This window comes from Petaurus breviceps, unplaced genomic scaffold (genome assembly GCF_028583685.1).
Source record: "Petaurus breviceps papuanus isolate PSGF00001 unplaced genomic scaffold, PetGlider_PUasm1.0 90466, whole genome shotgun sequence".
NCBI lineage: Eukaryota > Metazoa > Chordata > Mammalia > Diprotodontia > Petauridae > Petaurus > Petaurus breviceps.
Genome location: NW_027187260.1, coordinates 1,706,464 through 1,730,650, shown reverse-complemented (window position 1 = coordinate 1,730,650; position 24,187 = coordinate 1,706,464). Strand labels below are relative to the sequence as shown.

The window sequence follows — 24,187 nt, the reverse complement described above, 5'->3', positions numbered from 1 at the left end:
TTAAAAAACTAGCCATGTGACCTTGGGCAAGTCACTTAACCCCAACTGCCCTCCAAAAAGGAAAAAAAAATGTGGTAGCTAAAATATATGACTCACCTGTTGATCTGGGAAATCTTCCACATCTGAATCATCATCTGTTTTGTTTGCTATATGTCTTAAGTAAAGATAGGAAAAAGAATATCTTTAACACAAATTTTTGAGGGCCAGGATAGCATTCTTTAAAAAATATTCATACAATTGATAAATTTAATATATGAAATGAAATAACCAGACCAAGAGTGATCAGCTATACCTCTTTTATGAGTATTGTACTCCAAATTAACCAAAAAAGGGAACAATAAAGCAAGAAATAATAAAAGAGAAGACTTTTTCTGGGGTCATTAGGTGAGACAGTGGAATCAGGAAGACCTGAGTTCAAATGTGATCTCACACATTTTAACCAGCTGTGTGACCATGGCAAATCACCTAACTTCTCTGTGCCTCAGTTTCCTCACTTGTAAAATGGGGATAAAATAGGATCTACCTCCCACAATTGTTATGAGGTTCAAATGAGATACTGCAAAAGCACTCAGCACAGTGCTTGACACTGGTGCTGTTGAAATGTCAGCTATCATCTTCCTCCTCTCTTCCAAGAATCTTGGGTATTATAAACTGATGAAAAGTGAAATAAGCATAACTAGGAGAACAATTTATACATGTACAAAAATGATGTAAAGAGAAAAAAAACTCTGAAAAGCCTAACTCTGATCAATACAATAACCAAACAAACTTTTACAAGTCCACTGAAGGAAAAGTATAAAAGTACATTACTATAAATAACATTACTTGTCAACAGACATAGAGTTAATGGACACAAGGTGCAGAAAGAAACAATGAATCTGGACAATTAGGTGGATTAATTTTGACTGGGCTAGCAATGGTGCTACAAATAAAAGATGACTACTGAAACATTTTTTTTAAATGCACAAGGGAAAACAGAAGGAAGTTTAGAAGAAAGCACATATAAACAGTGGAATTTAAGTAATGTGGAAGTATTATCTACTTTTTTTAAGGAGGCAAGCACACTAATGGACAGTAAAACCAGATAACAGAACAGTCATGAAGGATTTTCTTTCCAAAAACAGGTTCCACATAGAATTTGTTTCCTGCCTCAGCCTAGAGCAGTAGGTAACTTAAGTTCATCAGCAGCAGTTGTGTAAGCAAGTCAGCTAATGCAGGGCCAGAACCAGAACACTGACTTCTTAAATTTGAAGTCAGGTAGATTTCTGGCTTTTAGGCCACCTAGTATGCTGATTAGGTTCACTGCCTTGCTTCCTAGCCTAGCTCCTGGTAGCGAACCTTTCACCTCTGAAGTTCTTTTGTCCTAGTCAGAGATAAGGCAAATAACCTGAGGGTAAACCAAAGCTACTGTCTTCTTTGATTCTTTGTACTACTATGCCTCAACCAGCTAAAAAGTTTCAAGTTTTCCACTGGAGATAATCCCGTGACTGGGAACTAGTTTAAAATGTAAAAGTAAGGCTACTTTTCTATTCACTGGTCAACTCAGGAGGTCCTACAGAAAGGGCAAGAAGTCTGGGCTCCCCTGACTTCAATATTGGAGATTTTATTTTTTCAAGGAAACTTAAAATAAAGCCTATACGTTTTTTTTTTTTAAAAGGCAAGTATTATGAAAAGGAGATTAATTTTTAAAAACATAATCTACTTTTTCTGTTCTGCTATGAATATGGAAATGATCTCTAAGTTGAGAATGAAAAAAATTAATAAATAAAATCACCTATTTTCTAATACTTACTCATTAAACTCTTGGCTTTTTCTTGCTCTTTTTGCCAAATGTTCATCCTCTAATTCGGTTAAGTCTTCAAGTTCCTTCTCTCTCTTGATTATGCTAAAAACTAGAAAAGAAGTTTCCGTTAAATAAGAGAATGTTTTCTATAACAGTTGTAGTAGTTCAACACATATCAGGAAACTCACCTTTTTCTACTTGAATTCTAAAAGCATTTTTCTTCCTTCGGCCATAATCAAGACTGAAAGATAATATAAATAAGTTTAGCAGAGTAGATACTGCCAGCTAGTCAGCAAGCATTTTTAAATTCTTTTTTTTTAATTTTTATTTTTTATTTTTAAGCAATCGGGTTTAAGTAACTTGCTCAAGGTTAAACGGCCAGTTATTTCGGGGTGTGGTGCTAAGTATCTGAGCTGGATTTGATCCCCAGGTCATCCCGACACTGGAGCCAGTGCTCTTACTCGCTGTGCTACCTGGCCACCCCTATTTTTAAATTCTTAACATGTGTCAGGATTACTATGTGCTAAGTGCTGGGAATACAGATATAAGCAGTCAGTCCCTGCCCTCAACAACCTGCCAATCTAAAGGAGTAAGACCATATATAAAAACATATAGATAGTTGAAAAACTAGGAAGGTCTAAGGGGTGGAGATTAAGGTACCCATTAGGAAGGTATGGTACAGAGAGTCCTTTGAAGAGTCAGGAGTACAGCCTGAAGAAGAATGAAGACATTCCTCAACACAGAAGTTCTGACATGCACCAGTCAATCAAAGGGAGAAGCTGCAGGGGTAGAGGGACTTCTAATATACGAAGTAGTCCAGAGGTGGAATGAGCTTCCTGATCTTCTATGACAAGACAGACAAAGTTCTGGGGAGTCAATAGTGAGCATCTTCCCAAATATCATATCCAAGAAACTGACCTAAAGAGAAGGGTATTTTAAAGTGATAATTCAACCCCACATTTATTAATTAAAAGAAAACATTTATTAAAAACCTAATACATGTTAGGTATTATACTATGATACACAAACAAGAATGAAATAATCCTTGATTTAAGAAGCTTTCATCTTACAAGGTAGTGAGGTGGTTCAAAGTTTATGGAAAGAGGGTCATTCTGGACTTGGCTATGCTTGCAATATATTAGGGGAATAAGCTTCACCAAATAACTATAATCCGCAGAACACAATACATTTTAAAGAATAAGAAGTTCAAGGGAATGTTGTTCCACCCTGGTTTTATATTGCAAAACCCAAAACAAATTCACTAAGAGGAGCTTATTTCTTTTTTTTTCCAAATGCTTTATTTAACTTCTGATTTACATCATTCATTTCCGCCAGATTTTGAGTTACAAATTTTCTCCCCGTTTTCCCCCTACCCACCCCCCCAAATAGCAGTCCTATAGGACATCCCCTCCTCCAATCTGCTCTCTCCCATATTTTCTCCCATACCCTTTCGACTTTTCCAGTGGATCTCTATGCCCCAGTGCCTGTATATCTTATTTCCCAATTACATGTAAAATAGTATTGATAATAGTGTATATATATACACACACACACATATATATATACATACATATTCAAATATTTGATTTTAAAACTGAATTCCAGATTCATTCACTTCCTCCCTTGTCACCCACCCTTACTGGGAAGATAAGCAGTTCAGTATAAGATGTACATGTGTGGCTAATGTAAAATAATAACATAGTAGATATATTGTAAAAGACTGACTATATTTCCCTCCCTCCTATCCACCTCCCACTTGTTCTATTCCCTACTTTGATCCCGTCCCTTTTCAAAAGTGGGTGCTTCCAACTTCCCTCCCCCCCAACCTGCCCTCCCTTCCATCATCCCCCTTCTCATCCCCTTCCCCCTACTCTCCTGTAGGGTGAGATACCCTATTTAGTGTGTATTCCATTCCCTCCTCAAGCCAAATTCAATGGGAATAAGGTTGACCCATTCCCTTTTGCCTTCCTTTTCTTCCCCTCCATTATAACAATTTCCCCTTGCCTCTTCTGTATGAGATAGATTAGCTGATTCTGTCTCTCCCCATCTCCTCTCATTACATTCCTCTGTCACCTCTTAATTTCACCTTTTAAGTATCATCCCTTCCTATTAAATTGGTCCTGTGCCCTCTATTTATGTATACCTGTAAACATATATATACACACATTCACATATGTATTCATATATCCTCATATATATATATAAAATTTTATTCCCTTCAACTACTGAGAAAAGTTTCATAAGTTACAATGATTGTTTTTCCATGTAGGAATGTTAAGAGTTCAACTTTGATAAGTTCCTTATGATTTCTTTTCCCTGTTTACCTTCTCATGCTTCTTGTATCTGAATGTCAAATTTTCTGTTCAACTCTGGTTTTTTCAGCAAGAATGCTTGAAAGTCCTCTATTCCACTGAATGACCATATTGTCCCCTGAAACATGATACTCAGTTTTACTGGGTAGGTGACTCTTGGTTTTAATCCCAGATCCTTTGCCCTCTGGAATATCATATTCCAAGCCCTTCAATCCCTCAGGGTAGAAGTGGCCAGATCCTGAGTTATCCTGATTGTGTTTCCACAATATTCAAATAGTTTCTTCCTGGCTGCTTGTAATATTCTCTCCTTAATCTGGGAATTCCAGAACCTGGCTATAATATTCCTAGGAGTTTTCTTTTTGGGATCTTTTTCAGGAGGTGATTGGTAGATTCTTTCAACCTCTATTTTGGCCTCTGGTTCTAAAACATCAGGGCAGTTTTCTTTGAGAACTTCCTGGAAGATGATATCTAGGTTCTTACTTTGATCATGGCTTTCAGGTAGTCCAGTAATTTTTAAATTATCTCTCCTGGATCTATTTTCCAGGTCAGTGGTTTTTCCCATGAGATATTTCACATTGCCTTCTATTCTTTCATTTGTTTGGATCTGTTTAACAGCATCTTGATTTCTCATAAAGTCATTAGCTTCCATTTGCTCCAGTCTAATTCTGAAGCCATGATTCTCCTCATTGAGCTTTTGAGATTCTTTTTCCGTCTGGCAAATTCGACTTTTTAAGGCATTCTTCTCCTCACTGACTTTTTGAGCCTCTTTTGCCATTTGAGTCAGTCTGTTTTTTAAAGTGTTATTTTCCTCGGTCAGACTGTTGACTCTCATTTTATAATTTTCTTGCATTGTTCTCATTTTTCTCCCCAATTTTCCTTCCACTTCTCTTATCTGCTTCTTAAGGTCCTCTATGGCCTGTAACCAGCTCATATTTTCCTTGGAAGCTTTTGGTGCAGGAGTTCTGTCTTCACTGTCTTCCTGCTGTTCCATGCTTTGCTCCTTTTTGTCCCCAAAATAGGAGTGTAATGTTGGAATCTTCTGTCTGCTTTGTTTCCTTTGCCTGGTCATGTCGCCCCTCAGTCACTTGACCCCTGGGCTTTTTGCCACAGTAGGACTCTACTACCAGACAGGGGAGCTTCGTACCAAACACTGGGGTTTTCTCAGCTGCCGGAGGTATTAGATGGGTACCCTCTCTGAGGTCTCCACACGCTCTGGCAAGCTGGACATATACCCCAGGACCTCCACCCTAGACTGCAATCCAGATCCAAGCAGGTTAAAGCAAGAGCGATTACCTCTCAGACTGGTGCTTGGTCCCCCTACACTCTGCAGGCCAGGAGCTGCAGCTTCCACGTGGTGCTGGCTGGCTGTGCCTGCATCTCAGGGCTTCTCGCTCCCGGAGGCAAAAGCCATGCACTCCCACTTACTTGTCCCAAAGTCCAGACTGCACTGACCTCTCACTTTGTCCTTCGCATTTATGTGTTGATAAATCTGGAAATGGCCACAGCTGCTGTTGATCTGGAGTCCCTCTGGCTGGCGGCTGGTCAGGCTAAAGCCTCAGTGTGGGGCTGGGCTCAGGCTCCCAGAGTGCTGCACTGGTGGGCCTGCCCGGCTGTCCTCAGCGGGAGGTTAGCTTCTCTGTGTCATTTTGTGGGTTCTGAAGCTCCAAAGTTTGCTTAGAGTCACCTTTTTACATGGATTGGGGAAGGTGGAAGCAGGAGCAGTGGGGAGGTCCTGCTTCTACTCCACCATCTTGGCTCCGCCCCCGAGAAGCTTATTTCTTTCCACTAAAAAATGACCCTGCTTCAAAACTAAGCCAAGAAATCTAAATGATTACTGTAATAGTTTCTTCAGTAAAACATAGCAACAAAAACCACTTAAGTTATAAATCTTTCAAATGTCTAATTAAACTTTATGCAATAAAGTTCAGTGGTTGAATTTACCAGTTAAAGGTCTCTTAGTGCTTTGGGTGATATAACACCTAAACAAACTAAAATCACATTAGGCTAGCAGGGCTATTTTTTTTACTCAATTCATTTAATACAATGCAAAAGGTATTAATCTAGCTTTTTCTTGCCTCAGGCAAAGTCAGGGTTTAGAACAAGGTTTACAGTGGGAACAATTTGTTTTGCTAACTTTGGTCAAAGTTGTTTAAGTATAAAATTACACCACCATAAATAAAAAGATCACTATCTTCTTAGCCATGTATTGTTTGTTCATGAAAACACTAGGCACACACCACACAATACTATGATAGTTGGATTAAATAACTTCTAAGATCTGTTCCAACTCTATTATTTCAGGATCAGGTAGCACAAGCACTAAGGAAAGTTCTGAAATCATAGACCAGCCCCTAACAAGCTTAAAATCTAAGGAAAAAGGCAGTTCAACATAAAGTAAAAACAGTAAATTTCAATATGTTCAGCTGACTAAGGAAGGCAGAATTTGTCCAACCCTAAATAAGATCACAGATTTAGATCTGGGAGGGACCTCTGAGTCTAAATCCCTCATTTTATGGATGAGGAAACAGAGGCACAAAAAAATTAAGCTTTTTGCCCAAAGTTACACAGACAATAATAATCTAGACAATAGTCTAGATTAGAAGCCATAACATCTAACTCTAAATCCAGCATTTTACACTATACTATGCTGAATAAGATGTACTGAATTTCAGCATCTCCCGATTCGCACTTCAGAATCCTGTACCTCCAATAACAATGAAGTATTCTATTTATTAAGCATCTACTATGTCCTATGCCCTGAACCAGGCATTGAGAATACAAATTCTGGAACAAAACAATTCTTGCCTTTAAGGAATTTACATACATAGACAATGTACATACACTATAAATACAAGATAACTGAAAAGAGGAAAACACTAACATCTTAGGGGAGATCAGGTAAATCAATGACCCCCTAATTCTTCAATTCAATGGTCTAATTTCAAAGACCATCCATTTCACCTGTTCTTCAGAATTTAACATGAGCCTTCCATTTCTTGATAATCTTTTTAGGTTTTCTTTTTTGTTAGTGCTGCTAATTCAGGCTCATTTATTTATTTGTTTGCTTATTTATTTTATTACTGTGTTTCATACTAATCACTCCCCTTGCCCCCAGGACAAAAAGTGAGCTGAAGAAAAATCCCTGAACCTGTAACTGCATAGTCCAATAAAATAAACTGTCTTTGTCCAAAAAAGTATGCCTGTCTCTGCATTTTCAGTGCATCACCTCTCTGGAAGCAGATGAGTGTCATATTTCATCCTCAGTCCTTTGGACTTGGGGTATCTCACTTCATCGATCAGAGTTCTAAAATCTTCCAAAGTTCTTTTTCTCCATGTTAACACTGTACAAACTGTGACTATAGGTCTTCACAGCTTCCTCAGAAACAGTCCACTCCATCATTTCTTGTGGAATAATAATATTCCATTACACTTACACACCACAATTTGATTAATCCATTCCCAATTGGAGGATACTTCCTTAATTTCCAATTTTTGGCTACCACAAAAAAAGCTGCTATAAGTATTTTTGTATATGTCTTTTTCCTCTTTCTTTGATTTTTTGGGGGGTATAGACCTATTAGAGTGGAACAGATGGGTTGATCACAGGATATAAATGCACAGTTTAGTAATTTTAGGGGAAAGTTCTAAATTGCTTTCTAGAATGTCTTTCCCAAATCATTCTTATTTGGCTTACCACCCTCTTTTCAAAAAAAAAAAATAATAATGATCAGTATCCCTCTGGGATTAAGTTAACCCTTATTTTTACTTAACACCCCTCAATTACACCAGAGGCTACTACTGCCCCACGCCCCAAACCCCCAGGGGGAAGTACCATCCACTTTGGGAATCTATGTACTAAACCAATTAACAGTACAACTAAAAGTGCACTACCAGAGGCAGCTAGTGGCGTAGTGAATAGAGCACCAGCCCTGGAGTCAGGAGGACCTGAGTTCAAATCCAGATGCAGACACTTAACACTTACTAGCTATGTGACCTTGGGCAAGTCACTTAACCCCAACTGCCCTGCCCTCCTCCCTCCAAAAAAAAGTACACTACCATACCTGTTTTCCCACTGCCCCTCCATCATTTGTCATTTTCTTTTTTTTTTAATCACTGTACCATGTGATTAGTGGAACCTCTAAGTTGCTTTAATTTGCCTTTTTCTAATTATTAGTGATTTGGAACATCATTTCCATATGGTTGTTACTAGTTTGGATTTCTTTTTTGCAAAGCTGCCTATTCATATCTTTTGATCTTAGTCTAATACATCTGAATCAGAAATTTCCTTGCTTGTGGTTTTTTCATTGTTGATGTGAGAAAAGTTAGTTTGCCTCTCTTTTTAAATCAAATGAGCTATTTATTGGTTTAAAAAAGAAACAACCTAGTCTTATATATCAACTTAATTGTCTTTTGCTTTCAATTTTATTAATTGCTTCTTTAATTTCTACTGTTACTTACTTGGAGATTTATTTGTTGTTCAAATTTTTTAAAATGAATGCCCAATTCAATGATTTGCTCTCTCTCGTTGACAAAAGTATTTCAAGATTAAAAAATTTCCCCTTAGAATTGCTTTTGGGGCAGCCAGGTAGCACAGCGAGTAAGAGCACCGGCTCCAGTGTTGGGATGACCTGGGGATCGAATCTGGGCTCAGACACTTAGCACTCACCCAAAAACACCTGGCCATGTAACCTTGAGCAAGTTACTTAAACCTGATTGCTTTAAAAAAAAAAAAAAAGAATCGCTTTGGCTTTAATACTTAAATTTTGGCATGTTGTCTCATTACTACCATGTTCTTTTATGTAATTTTAAAATTGTTTTTATACATTGTTCTTTGATCTGTCAATTTTTAGAATTAAGTTATTCCCTAATTATTTTACAAATTTGTTAATTATTCTTTCTTTGTGATCAATAAATGTGTTTAGTATTTTTGCTTCTCAACATCTTTTGGGTAGGTCTTTCATGTTCCTACAACGTGTTCAATTTCTGTAAAGGTTCCAAACAGCTTACAGGTATATAAATTCCTTTCTGTTACCATTCAGTAATCATCAGGGATCTACCACCTCTAAATTTTCTTAAGTTCAATTCACTTTCTTTACTTATTTCTTGTTTATCTTTTAGTTAGATTTGTGTAAGGATAAAAGGGAGTACATTAAGGTCCTTTACAATTCAATTTTTTTTCAAGTATTTAGATGCTCTGTTGTGTGTGTGTGTGAAGTAATGATGTTGATTCATCATTTAAGCAAGTTATGCCTCCTTATTTGAGTACTGCAAAAGGGTAATAGATTTAGCTCCTTTCCTTCATTTTAACTTAGTGAATCTTTGTGTTTCAAGTGTTTCTTGTAAATAATGTTATTAGATTCTGCTTTCTAGTTCATTCTATCCTCTTCCATTTTATAAGTACTGGTCATTTATATCCAGTTTTAAATATTAATTGTGTATTTCCCCCATTCTCTTTTGTTTTGCTAGGAAAAGACTTTCTTCTTGTCTTCTTTCTATATTTACAAGAGCTCCTTCTCTGCTTTCCTCAATAGATTCTCTTCATTATTACCTTCTCTAAATTTGCCCTTGGTCCTCTGCCCCCTCTTTTTGTTCTCCCAACTGGTGAACTCATCCACTCTAAGGATCTCAATTATTATCTGAGTGATCCTCAACTGGGTTACTTCTAAGTTCGATATTTCTCCTGAGTCATAGTCTTCTTGCATTTCCAACTGCATATTGTGCATCAGCCACAGACATCTTCACCTGGACATTGCAATGTGACTTCTCCAAAGCTGAACTATCTTCCCCACTTCTAAACTTTCTATTTCTGATTATGGCAGCACTATTAGTAACTTAGGCTCAAAACCTGAAATATCATCTTCCTAAGCAGCACTCTGGTACAAATGAAAGAGAACTGCATTTGGAGTAAAAATAATTCAAATGCAAAGGTCAAAAGACCTGAGCGGGATCTAAATTTTGTGCCTTACTCCCTTTATGAACTTGGCAAAGGTCATTTAACCACTCTGGGCTTTAGTGTCAATAGTTTTTATCTACTGAATGAGATGACTAGATGAACTAACCTTGGTGTGTCCCTTTTAGCTCTAAAGCTATGTGACCTTTTGGGACAGGAGAAAAAAGAGGTCATGATTTGCTAAGATTGTAATTCCATTTCAGCAACATCTCATATCTAAACCTTCTTGTTCTATTACCACTGCCACCACTGTAGTTCAGGCTCTCATTTTCTCCCAACTAGAATATTATAATGACTTTCTTTCTCACCTCTCCTCTCTCCAATCTACCACTCACAACTATGCCAAAGAAGTCCTACTCATCCTGTGCAGGACTGACTATGACATTCCTGCTAGAAAACCTTTAAGTGACTTCCTGTGCCCACAATTCTCAAAGGCTGCAATGCTAACTCTTTGGCAAGTAAGGCATCTCCACAATCTGACTCCAACCTACTTTTCCAGTCTATCATGTAATCACTGTCAATTATAGCTCATTACACTCTTGATCAACTTCTAATAATTAAGTAGTTCTCTCTTAACATCTAGCTAAAATCTTCATCCTTATAACTTCCACTTAGTTCCACTAGCTCTTTCAACTTGGGGATATTTAACAAATTTCTTCCACATGACTAATCTTCAAATAATGAAACACTCATCATAGCCCTACCAAGTCTTTTTTGTCTCTAAACACCCCTGCTTATTTTAACCAGTCCTCTCACATGCCATAACTTCCAGTCCCCTCATAATCTTTGCCATACCTATTCCACCCAACTGGACAAGTTCCAGACTACCAATGTCCTTCTTAAAATGTGGCATTTAGAAATGATCCTAATCAGAACATATATATGTAAGGACTATCATTAGCTTCATTTTGGACACTAGTTATATTATTGCAGTCTATTATAAGGACTCAAAATTTAATAGGAAAAAACCACACTTTTTTAATTTATTCTATTCTAGCCTGTCAAGGTTTTTTTGGATTATAATTCAGTCATCCAATAGTTTAGCCATTCCTCCTAGTAACATGTCATTAGCCATTATAATAGAAAATAATCTTATAATTTCAGTTAAGTAATTTATAAAACTGTTAGACAATATATGCTAAAGGGCAAAGAGATCCCTGAGATGATAGGGAGGGCAGATTGTGGGAGAGGATAGTTAGAAGCAAACACTTTTGAAAAGGAACAGGGTCAAAGGAGAAAATGGAATAAGTGGGGGGGCGCTAGGATGGAGGGAAATACAGATAGTTTCACAATATAACTACTATGGAAACGTTTTACATAACTACACATGTACAACTATACTGAATTGCTTGTCTTCTGAGTGGGGGTGGGGGAGTGTAATGGAAATGCAAATTTAAAGATCTTCCCTGCCCCTAGGCTAAAGTGCACCTGGAGACTGGGGTGGGAGGCTTGTTTTTCAGTTGATACTTTTTGATTGGCCAGTGGGTCCAAAAGGTTGTTACATTCTCTGAGCCAGGAGAAGGCTATATAAGCCCTGATGTGTAGCTTTGTTTTGGGACTCCCGTTGAGAAGTGTTCTGTGATTTGATCTGAATTCTGGGAAGCTGTTGTTGAGAGTCCCCCGGCTTTGAAAAACCCAGATGTGGAAACCCAGATGTTGACTGGGTATGGATGTAATGGTTGGACAGTTTGGAAAGCTGTCTACTTGATCTGTTAATGTCTTGATAATTCTGTCTGTATATTTTAAAGTTTGGGGTGCTGACCTTTTTCCCTGAACAAGGTAAACGATATATGTCTGACTGATTAAAGTAAGCTTGTTAACCCATTTTGAGTTGCTTGCCTTTAACAAAGCAGATCCAAGAACCTGTGTGAGCAGGCACCTTGGGGACACTGGGGTGCTTGCTGCTACAGGGAGGAGGGAAGAAGGGAAAAAATAAGGAAATCAAAGTTTAAATACAAATGTTAAAAAAATTATTTTTTACATGTAACTGGGAAATAAGATACACAGGCACTGGGGTACAGAAATCCATTTTGCACTACTAGAAAGTTGGGGGGAGGGATGGGGAGGATATAAGAGAGAGCAGATTGGGGGAAGGAGTATTCAGTAGGCTTGCTATCTTGGGGTGGAGGGTAGGGGAAAGACAGGGAGAAAATTTGTAACTCAAAATCTGGTGGAAATGAATGCTGAAAACAATAAATAAATAAAAGATTAATAAAAAAAATAAAACAAAAACCAAAAAACATTACACTTAGTTATCCAGGAAGCAACTGAAATAATAAGGTACATTAATAGTAGGATAATGTCCAGCAGGGGTGAGGAAACTTCGACCTTGAGGTCACATGTGGCCTTCTAGGTCCTTGGGCGTGGCTTTTTGACTAAGTCCAAGTTTTATGGAACAAATCCTTTTATTAAGGGGTCACTCATACATTTCAAGTCTTAATAACCAGTAACCACTGGGTTTCTAATGATACTATTTCACTGATACTGCTAAGAGAGTTGTTCTTTTAAGATTTAACTTGGCACCAAGTTATAGAAACAATTAACATATATTAAGACTAATAGCTATTCCCCAAATGACAAACAGTCAAAAGATATGAACAAACAGTTCTCAAAACAACCATATAGAAGAATGCTCCAAATCACTATTAAGAGAAATGCAACAAAACAACTCTTGAGTTTTCATCTCACATACTGCACATTGGCAAAGATGACAAAGAATGACAATAGTGAATGTTTGAGGGGTTGTGGGATGATAGGCCTACTAATAATAAATACATTGCTGGTGAAACTGTGAAATAGCACAATCATTTTGGAAAGTCATTTGGAATCATGCAAACAAAGTGACTAAAATATCCTGACCCTCTGACCTAGAGATTCCATTACAGAGCTTATACACCAAAGAAGTCATCAACGAGGGGAAAGTTCCTATATACATCAAAATAGTTACAGCATTTTGTGTGTGTGTGATTGCAAAAGAATTGGAAACCCACTGTTAGATGCCCAACTGGGAAATGGCTAAATAAATTGTGGTACATGAATGTAATTGCATATAACTATGTTGAAAAAAATGATGTGTAATGAATATAGAAAAGCATGGAAAGATCTACATGACTTGATGCAAAGTGAAGCAAGGAGAGCCAAGAAAACAATAAACACAAAAACTATAAAATGAAAATGGAAAGAACTGCACACACACACACACACACACACACACACACACAAAGTAAATAGAACAAAACTATAGAGATCAAGCATGATGTGAATGAAAAGACTCTTATCTCTTGGTGGAGATGAGAGGTCCATAGGTGTTACATACTAGGTATGTTTTGGGGTTTTTCAATGTATCAACTGAATGGGCCAACTATTTCATTCCTCCTTTTTTGGGGGGAGGGGAAAGGTAGGGCAACTGGGGTTAACTGACTTGCCCAAGGTCACACGGCTAGTTTTTTTTTGTGTGTGTTAAGTATCTTAGGCCATATTTGAACTCGGCTCCTCCTGACTCTGGGGCTGGTGCTCTATTTACTTCGTCACCTAGCTGCCCCTTTTTCTTTCCTCTTTAAAAAAAAATGCTATTTGTAATATGGTATGGCTCTCTTGGGAGGGAAGGAATACTGGGAATAACTATGATGATATAAAAAATATAAAATATCAATAAAACATTAAAAAAGATTTAACATAAGCAAAGCTTTGCTAATACTATTCAACTCAATTTAACATTTATTAAAAAAGCCAACCATCTGAGGTATTAAACAAGGCACAAAGGTTAAATAAAGTTGAGTCTGATTTCTTTGTGTGTGTATGTGTTTATGGCTGTCTTTGAGGAGCATATACAGGTGTCATGAGATATGGGGGAAGGGACAGGTATGGCATATACACAAGTAAGCATGATACATGGGGGTTGAGGGCAAAGGTAAAATCCAAAGTGCTTCTCTAGAGAGGTTTGAAGAGACTTTTTTTAGGGATAGGGGGATCAAGGAAAGCTTCACAGAGGAGTTGAAACCAAAGTTTTGAAGGAAGAAATTTTTACTTTAACTATAACAGGTAAGTTGGGAAGAGAAAAGGTTGGAGGTATTGAAACTGGTAAGGAATAATCTTACACCTGTATTTGTTCAAGTATAAGACGACTAAGGCACAGTCTTTGGCTATGATTGTGGAAATAGGTATAACCAAGGCCCCTTTCAACTACAGATACACATACACACACACACACACACACACACACACACACACACCAGTTCAATATTCTCTCCCTCCCTCAGGTCCCTCCTCCACCCACTGAAAAGGCAAGCAATATGATCCCCATTATATATATAGTCATTCAAAACACAGTCCCCAGGTTACAAAAACAATTTAAAAAAAAGTGAAAAGTAGGGATTAAGACCATGGAAGACTCACGAATGACTGAAGAACTCTGATGAATACAGGAACCAATAACAACTCTGAAGAACCAATGCTGATGATGCACAAAGGATGAACAATAGCAGCTAGCATTTATACAGAATTTTAAGGTTTACAAAACACTTATATCTCATTTTATTTTTATGATAAATCTAGGAGGCAGGTGCTACTATTATTCTCATTTTACAGATAAGGAAACAGTTAAAACAGAGGTTAAATTTGACTTGTCCAGGGTTACATGACACTGGCGACAGAGAGGTGATGGCCTTGATAATATTTTCAGACACAGTCTGTCAATTTGTTTTGTTTGCCTATTTTACTTGTTATAAGTGTTATTTATTCGTTTAACTGAAGGGGGAGAGAGATTTAAAAGAGAAAGGGAGACTATCAATAATGCTAGAAAGAAAAGAGGGTCACAGAAACATTTTCTAATGCATAAATAAGAACAGAACTGACAGTTCAGCAAGACCAACAAGCATGGCAGCTTTAAAACTAACTAACTTTATTACATACTTAAAAAAAAAAGCTATATGTAATAATGCTAATGATAACATCCATATAGTTCCTACTATGTGCCAAGGACAATGCTAAATACTTCACAAAAAGATTTCAACTTCATATATAATCACTTCATCTATTGCTCTTTATATATTAAAATTGTCAGTTTGCTGGTGGTGTTTGTCAAGATGAGAATAAGAGAAAATTATTCAGGAAAAAAAAAGAATGACAGCTTCTAAGACAGAAAGGCTGATTAGGATGGTGAGTGTGGCTACCAACTATAATTCTGTTGGAAAGACGGAGAGCAGAATGAATGATAATCAAGGTAGCTAGCTGGTGCACTGGATAGTGCACTGGGCCTGAAATCAGGAAGACCTGAGTTCAAATTCATCCTCAAACACTTACTAGCTGTGTGACTTTGAGAAAGTCAACCTCTGCTTGTCTCCGTTTTCTCAATGGTAAAATGGGGGTTAATGATAGCACCTCCCTCACAGGGCTGTTGTGAAGATCAAAGGAGTACTATTACTCAGCAGTGACTGGCACATAGTAGGTGCTATATAAATGCTTACTCCCTCTTTCCCATGCTTAACTGTTTATTGCTTACCTATACAATTCTTGCAAATCAGATGCTAAGGCGCCAATGTCCACATATTCTCCACATTCATTACTGGTCAGGTACTAAAACATAAAATTTGAAAAATATAAACATGTGATCTTTCTTCTTCAATGATTAAAATACATAAACTAGTTATAAGGGATCATGATCACAATATGGTATAATGAAAAGAGTGTCTTATCTGGAATTGAAAGACTCAGGATCTACTTCCTATTGGTGTGACCTTGGTTAAGCAAGATTTTCTTTTCTCCCCTTAATTTTACTGGGTAACAGTTCTTTATCTACAAAATTCATAGCTTAAGGGGCAGCTAGGTGGCACAGTGAATAGAGTACTGGCCTTGGAGTCAGGAGGACCTGAGTTCAAATCCAAACTCAGAGACTTACACTTACTCACAGTGTGACCTTGGGCAAATCACTTAACTCCAATTGCCCTGCCTTCCCCCCTCCAAAAAGCAAAAAAAAAAAAACCCAAAAAACCACCAAAAAAATTCATAGCTTACACTAACTCCTAAGGCCCCTTTCAACTATATATATATATATATATATATATGTATGAATCAGCTCAATATTCTCTCCCTCACTCAGGTCCCTCCTCCACCCACTGAGAAGGCAAGCAATATGATACCCATTGTACATATAGCCATTCAAAACATAGCTCCATATTAGCCAGGTTGCAAAAACAAGCAAAAAAAGTGGAAGAAAAAAAAGCTTCAACTCGCACTCAACTCTCTCTGAACAACTTTAATAACCAATTCTCCCCTATTCTCTGGTCTTGGAAAACAAGGAAGACTTCTCCTTGACAATACCAAACTCTCTACCTGGACTCTCATCCTGTCTCCTTTAGAAGTTTACTCCTTTGATCATTTTTCTCACTGAATTTTCTTATCTTTTTTCCTATTAATACTTCCCTCTTTTAATGTCACATTCATTTCCTAATATATCCCTTCCCATTCCTTAAAAATATATTTTAATTTTAAATTTTAATTTAACATTTGAATTTTATTTTGATGTCAGGAAGAGAAGGAATAAAGGGTGTTTACCAAGAGGGGTTTACCAAGAAAAGAGACACCTCTTCACCAGACAAAGGTCAAGAAGGAGCTAGTGGGAGATGTCTGAGTGACTTGAGAGGACAAGAATAATAGAGGGAACTCTTGGAAAATAAGTCTTAATTTTTTTTTTTTGGGGGGGGGTGAGGTAGGAAGCAATTAACTGGAATTGAATACACTGAGAAACTGACAAGGAAGTATCAATTCATATGCTGAAATTGCCTAGAGTAAGGACAAAAGTTGCAATGAAGAAAAACACTATGTGAGTCTGTGCCTAGAGAACTCACTAAGTAACAAAGGAGAATGTCTCCAGGACAGAGCCTGAATTAGATAATTAATAAGGATAACGTGAAACTCAAAGGAGAGGCCAGAACCAAAGTCGTGGCAGCTTCAGAGAGAGTATGGCCTATTCAAGAGATGTGGCAAAGGTGAAATCAATGGGCCTTGGAAAAAGATGGGATACAGGGTAAGGGTGGAGGGGTGAAAAGTGGTAAGGATTGAGGATGATACCCAGATTATGAGTCTGAGTGACTGGGGAAAATGGTGGTAATAAAGAAGCTAGAAAGAGGGTAGAGTTTGGGGGAAAAGATAATGAGTTCAAGTTTTGGACAAGTTGAGTTTAAGATGTCTATGGATATCCAGTTCAAGATGACCAACAGGCTTTTGGAGATGGCAGAGAGTTTACAAAGGCTGGATAATTAGATCTAAGAATCATCAGCACTGAGATGATAATTAAACCCAGGGGAGCCCATGAAATCACCAAGGTAGGTCAAAGATGTGGAGGGAGAAGAGGGCCCAGTACAGACCCTCAGGAAACAGCCACAGTGAGCAGAACTCACCCTGAAGATCTAACAAAGGATACGAAGAAAGAACAGAAGAGAATCAGGAAGGAGAGATTAAGGGCACGAAAAGCCTAAAGAAGAGGGGTATCGACAAGAAGGTAAACAGTACCAAAGTTTAGAGAAAGATCAAGGAAGGACCAGGACTGAGAAAGGTCTAGGCAGTTTCAGTTGGAAAAGTGAGTCAGAAGTCAGACAGCAGAGTTAAAAAGTGAGTGGGAGGAAAGGAACTGGGGCTCCTCTCCTGCAGGAGGTGTTCTCAAGGACAGAAGGGTAACTGTATAATCTATCTAATGAAAAAATAAAATAACGCGTTAAGTTCTGGATGCCCCCCCCCATACATATGGCAGCCGGAGAGGTTCATGGACGTGCCTGTGGTCAGTGATGGCATTATGACTCAGACCCCAGTTTCCTGACCCCTAATCGATCGCTCTTCCTGTTTACCCCCAGCAGCACCCTAAGTATGTAGGGGAACTGCTCAACTTGAGAGCGCACCAGCTCGGCTGCTCCCATTTCTGGGTCCAGTACCGCCTCGGTCAGTACGCCGGCCCCCTAGGGGGAGGGGTACCACCTGGCTTCCGCCTCTCACCTCGCGACACTAAAAAGGTGAAACCACGGGAACCAGTCTTGGAAGGACCAACTAAGAAAGGATGACCACGGGGCTTTTCTCAAGAGAGAGGAGGAGGGTGAGTACAGGGAGACCAAGAGGGCACAAAGTGCATGAGCAGAAGGGCCGCAGGTGGAATGGAGAGTCGCAGGGCTGCTCAGAAGCGAGAGAGAGCGAGTCCACCGACAGGTCATACCTGCACGATGCGCCTTTTCAGCTTTCGGTCCACGTAGGTCCCGATAGGTTTCATGTCTGAAGAAATCTGCCCTCTGAGACGCAGTGGTCTCCAACAGGAAGTTGGGGACCTCGCCGCTGGAACTGCCCTGGAGAATGCCTGATTCACTTGCCGGGTTGTAGACGTGATTGATCCCACCCACCTGTGGTATTCTTCTTCATAACGTATTTTCATAACGAGAATGATAAAAATGAAATCATCAAGGAAGACGTGTAAATCTGATCCAGTATAGTTACAGTTTCTATTTTTTTTTTTTCCGTAAGGCTTTTTCCAGATCACCCTGAACGTAAGGACCCTTGCGGAGTGATCTAAGCCTATTGGTTGAAAAATCGGAAGTTTCATATTCTGAAAGACACGTGGGGACGTCGCGTTCTTTGCTTGGTTATATGTGTTCTGACTGAGCTTTCCTGAGTTAGTTTGTTAGTTTGCGTTTTCGGTCGACTCAGAATTTTGCAAACAAGACAAGATATACGGATTTAGGTCAATTTAATCAGATTGTTCATGCTAAAAAGAACTTGCTTTTCTCCGTTATTATTTAGATTATTTTTTTTTCCTTCGTCTTTCGCCTCCATTTATTTGCTTTGGGGGAAAAAAAAGATTTATTGAGAAAATCCAATTAGTTGTTTCTTTTTGTTAAGTGAGTAGCTGGAGCCTACTGGATAAAGAACTGGGTTGGAAGTGAGAAATGTGTGTTCATGTACCCTGGTATGATACTGACTGTGATCCTGAGGAAGTCATTTAACCACCCCAAGAAATTTTTTAGATGCAGACCTGAATTGTTTGAGGGAGTTTCCTTACTTGAGAGTTTCTTTTACCAAAGAAACCCCAAGTCCAGCTCTTGTCCAAAGTAGAGAATGCTAACTTAGTAATATATTAAGTGGCAAATGCACTCCACATGTCTCCTCTTCCCCCCAGAAGACCTGTACCAAGTTCAGGGTACTCAGGGAATTTCCATCCACTAACAGCTCAGGTGCCTCACCCCATATTTACTTTTTCTTTAGTCATCCAGAGAACACAATTAGTCCAAAAGACAAGTTTTTAATGAAATGGAATAGTAAGAAAATTAGTAGTAGAATATTCCCCACCTAAATCTATGGCATAGTGTTCTACAGATATGGATTCTATCAGGGGAACAGTAAGTACACAGAGAGAATACAAATAAGTGACACTCAAATGGGGAACACAAGAAGGGACAAATTTAATGCTGCAAAGTCATTTATATCTTCTAAAAATGTTATACTTTTCTCACTAGGCCTGTGCTCATCTGGATTTACTCCAGATCATCATTTACTCCATAGGTCCTTTGTAGTCTTACAAAAGCTACTGGGCATATGGTCTCCACTGGCATATTGCTTTAATTTTTTTTTTTATTAAGAACTTAAATGCCAAAATGAAGGAGCATTCCCACATACATGACAGATCACAAAAGGACATCTTGTATGTCACTATTTCTTCTTTCTTTTCACTGGCTGCCCTCCATGTCTGGAATGTTATTATGTACTCTCACCTCCTGGCTTCTATATGACTTTCAAGATTTAGCTTAATTCTGAACTTCTCTGAAGGATTTTCTGATCTCACCCTCTCCAACTCCACTCCACACCCAGTGCTGTCCTCTGAAATTTTCTCCTATTTACATTGTATATGTTGTATACATAGTAGTTTGCATATTGTCTCCCTATTCAGAGTGTGAACTCCTGGGAAGGGACCCTGTTTCTGCTCTCTTCATATCCCAATGTTTAGAATGGAGCCAGGCATATAATATGACCTTGTTATTGTATGCCTGTGGAACCTGGACAATATACTAGCGCAATGCCAAGAAACTGAATTGCTTCCATTTGAATTGTCTAAGGAAGATTCTTAAGTTCAACTGGCAGGATAAGGTACCAGATACTGAGGTCCTTTCTTTTTTTTTTTTTTTGTAGGAAAATTTTTATTTGATTTTGGGCAGCCTCTTATTTTTTGGCCTTTGGAGCAGCAGCTGCTTTCTGGGCGGGTGCCTTCTGGGCAGGTCCCTTCAGAGTGGGTCCCTTCTTGGCTGGGGCCTTTCAGGCCAGAGGCTTTCAGGCCCTTCTGGCCGGGGGCTGCCTTCTGGCCCTCAGCCTTCTTTGAGGGGATCTTCTTGGTGGAGATCTTAATAGCAAGTTTGCCTTCTGGGCGGCTCCCTTCTTGGGAGACCCCTTCTAGGTAGATGCCTTCTGAAGCTTCTTCACTTCATGCTTGATAATTCTGTTTCTCATTTTCTTGGCCTTCATGACTTTGTACTGGTCAAAATCTGTCATCTTGGCTTTCCATTCTCTGGCTTCGATCTTCTTGGCCCATCGCGTGGCTTTCCATTTTGTATTGATCTTTTCTTTCTCCCACGCAGCCTGGACATACTTCTGACTGGCATTGTGTGGGAACTTGAGCACGAAGTCTGTGAGTTGCATACACTTAAATGGCATGGCCTGCCTCCTCACACCGCTGCAGGGGCCATCAACCAAAGCCCAGTTCTGGTCAATAACGTTCACAATGGCCACCAGCTTGCTGGCGTGCAGCCCGAAGGAGATGTAGGCCACGCGCAGCCGATCTCCACATAGCGCTTGAAAACCACCATGGCGGCGCCGAACGAGAGCACTGAGGTCCTTTCTAGAACTGAACTGCCAAACATTCAAACTCTACTGCAGAGATAGTAACTCCAATGGCCTGATTGTGGCCCAAGTGCCAAACATATGTTTGCCTAAAAGACTATTTTATGGAGAACTCAGTTGGCAATCACTCACACAGAGCTCAGAAGAAATGATACAAGGACACTCTCAAGGTCTCTCTTAAGAACTTTGGAATTGATTGTGTGACATGGGAGACACCGGTCCAGTACTGCTCAGCATGGTGCGCCCTCATCAGAGAAGCAGCTGTGCTCTATGAGCAAAGAATTGAAGTAGCTCAAAAGAAACTCAAGATGCACAATTTTAGAGAATTTAGAGAATCCACCCCAAATGTTTACATTGACTATTTGTGACTGACCTGTGGTAGAGCATTCCAAGTTTGTATTGGTCTGATCAGCCACAGTAGGAGGCATTGAAACTTGACTCTAAAGGTGATGTCATTTTGGTCCTCTTTGAGAACAAAGGACAATAACAATGATTAAATGCTTCTTGACTAATTAAATAAAAGAAATTCACATTTACTTCTGAAACTATCCTGTTCTTTACTTCTTTCTGAACTTCTTTCTGTTGTCTGTATTTTAAAAAGTGTTTAAATAGCCCTTTTAAAAAAAAATCACTATTGCTGATTCTCCCTCTTCCTCCACTGCCATTAAAAGACCAAGATGGGGAGAGGGGAACCCTTATAACAAATAAACAGTCATTGGTGAGGTCTTCAAATGTATATTTCCTTCTTATCTTTGTATCTTTCTCCTCTGTGTTAGGAGGTCCTATGCTTCATCATAGGACCTCTGGAGACAGTTGTTCATTACATTTATCCAACGTTCTTAAGTGTTCAAAATTGTTTTCTTTACAATGTCATTTTTCTGAAATAAATTGTTCTAGTTCTACTCACTTCATTCTGCATCAATTCATACTACCCAGGATTTTCTCATATCATCTATAATCTCTTCATTTATTATAGTTCAGTAATATTCCATCATATTCACACCCAACCTGGATGTACTCCTTTGGACTTCTTTATTATGCTTCCAGTAATATTCCACTATATTAATAAATCATAATTTGTTTATCCACTCCCTGAATAGTCTAAGAAGCAATCTAAGACAACCCCCGCCAAACCCCAGGAATCTCATTATCCTTCAAATCTATCAACCTTGATTCTCAATGTTTCATCAGTACCCTCAGAATTCTCTGCCCCTCTGATTGGAAGGTGTAGTGTCTATTTAAGGAAAGTATCCAGTACAATGATCTTGTCATTTCTCACTCCTCACTGGACTACACTCCTATAAACTTGAATTACCTTTTAATTGATCTCCCTGACTTCATAATAATAGCCAACATTCATATATTGCTTTAAGGTTTGCAAAGCACCTTCTATATATCTTCTTATTTGATTCTCATAACCCAATAAAGTAGGTGTTATATGCTATGTCATTTTATGGATGAGGAAGCTGAAGTTCAGAGAAATTAAATGACTTGTCTAAGGTCAATCAATAAATGTCTCTGGAAGGATTTGAACTCAGGTCTTTATGATTTGAAGTGCATCTTCCACACAATTGCCTACTATATGCCAGGTACTGTACTATGCAAAGATGTGATAAGGGACCTGAGCTAAGGTAGTGGTTGTGTTAATAGAAGGGAATGAATATGAGAGATGTTGTAGAGGTGGAAACAGTAAGATTTGGTAACTGATTGGATAGGGGGCTGGGATAAGGGAAAGTAAGGAGTTAAAAGATGATGCCAAATTTACAAAACTTGGAAACTGAAAGAATGATGGTTCCTTCAAAAGAAATAGAAAAGGTTGGATGAAGGGAGGGATTCTGGTAAAAGATAATGAATTCTAATTAGAATGTGTTGAGTTCGAGATGATTACAAGACGTTCAATCTGAAATATTCAATAAGAAGGGGCGGGTAGGTGGCGCAGTGAATAGAGCAACGGCCCTGGAGTCAGGAGGACCTGAGCTCAAATATGGCCTCAAACACTTAACACTTACTAGCCATGTGACCTTGGACAAGTCACTTAACCCCAATTGCCCTGCCTTCCCCCTGCAAAAAACAGAGAGACAGAGAGAGGAAGGAAGGAAGGAAGGAAGGAAGGAAGGAAGGAAAATACAATAAGTGTTTGGTTTTGTGGCATTGGATCTTAGGAGAGAAAGTGGGACTAGATATAAATATGAGTGTTATCTACATAGAAATGATAATTAATTGGAAATGATGAAGTTACCAAGTGCGAAAGTATAGAGAAAGAAGAAAAGAGGACCAGAGATAGACTTAGGGATGCAACCACAGTTAGAGAGTTTGATATGGAAAATGATCTATCAAAGAAAACTCAAAAGGGGCAGCAGTCTTTCAGGTAGGAGGAGAGCCAGAAGAAAATAGTGATACAAGCAACCAGAGTAGAAAGTGTCTAGGAGGGAAATGTGAAATGGCTAATTAGCAGCCTTGCAAACCCTGGGTTCCAATAAGACTTAAGTATTACCCTCTCAACTGATTAAATTAAGTGATATTACTGAATTCTATTTTAATTAATCTACACATCTTTATTGATTGTTTTATTATCTTTCTCTTTTCATTCAATTCAATAAACATTGGTTAAGTGCTAAGCTAGGGATACAAATATCCCCAGAAAGACAGTTCTTGCTCTCAGGGAGCTTACAATCAAATGGAGGGAGACAAGACCTAGAAGAAAGCTAAAAAGCAGTGGGAAGGATGGGGATAGAGGAGGAGAAAACACGCAGGGATACCAATTGTTCAGTGGAGTTGAAAGCAAGCAGAACTGCAGATAGCAAGTGGAGACAGTGAATAAACTCTGTGGGACTAAACTACTTGGTCCAGGGGTGGGGAACCTGCGACCTTGAGGCCACATGTGAACTTCTAGGTCCTTGGGTGTGGCCTTTTGACCAAATCCAAGCTTTACAGAACAAATCTTTTTATTAAGGGAATTTGTTCTGTGAAGTATGGATTCAATCAAAGAGCTGCACATGAAGACGTAGAGGACCACACGTGGCCTTGAGGCCACAGGTTCCCCACCCCCAATCTTGATCTGTATTTCCTATTGAGAAGTGAAGCAACCCCAGAGCACTGAACCTAGTAGATAAATGCATGGCTGGGTTTGGAGCAGGAAGGGGTAGGTACCTTGAATTCCAGGCGAAATTGCTTTTGGCCTGTATTCTAGATTAGTTAAGATACGAGTCCTGAGTTGAGAGGATAGGAGAGGGTGTGTGTGTGTGTGTGTGTGTGTGTGTGTGTGTGTGTGTGTGT

At 38.8% G+C, this 24,187-nt stretch overlaps 1 protein-coding gene and 1 pseudogene across 2 annotated transcripts in view; both read right to left on the bottom strand.

The window, feature by feature from the left end:
* Positions 1 to 24,187, bottom strand: part of NVL (nuclear VCP like) — a 604,731-nt gene that overhangs the window by 93,435 nt on the left and 487,109 nt on the right. For both annotated transcript variants that reach the window (XM_069062596.1, XM_069062595.1), the window contains exons 2-6: positions 18,246 to 18,330; positions 15,546 to 15,619; positions 1,972 to 2,024; positions 1,793 to 1,892; positions 97 to 154 (exon numbers count right to left, since the gene is read on the bottom strand). In XM_069062596.1, the coding sequence (XP_068918697.1) occupies positions 97 to 154; positions 1,793 to 1,892; positions 1,972 to 2,024; positions 15,546 to 15,619; positions 18,246 to 18,299 (339 nt within the window). In that variant the 5' untranslated portion in view covers positions 18,300 to 18,330. The remainder of the gene's footprint in view (positions 1 to 96; positions 155 to 1,792; positions 1,893 to 1,971; positions 2,025 to 15,545; positions 15,620 to 18,245; positions 18,331 to 24,187) is intronic.
* LOC138141756 (large ribosomal subunit protein eL14-like) lies at positions 20,184 to 21,747 on the bottom strand (annotated as a pseudogene).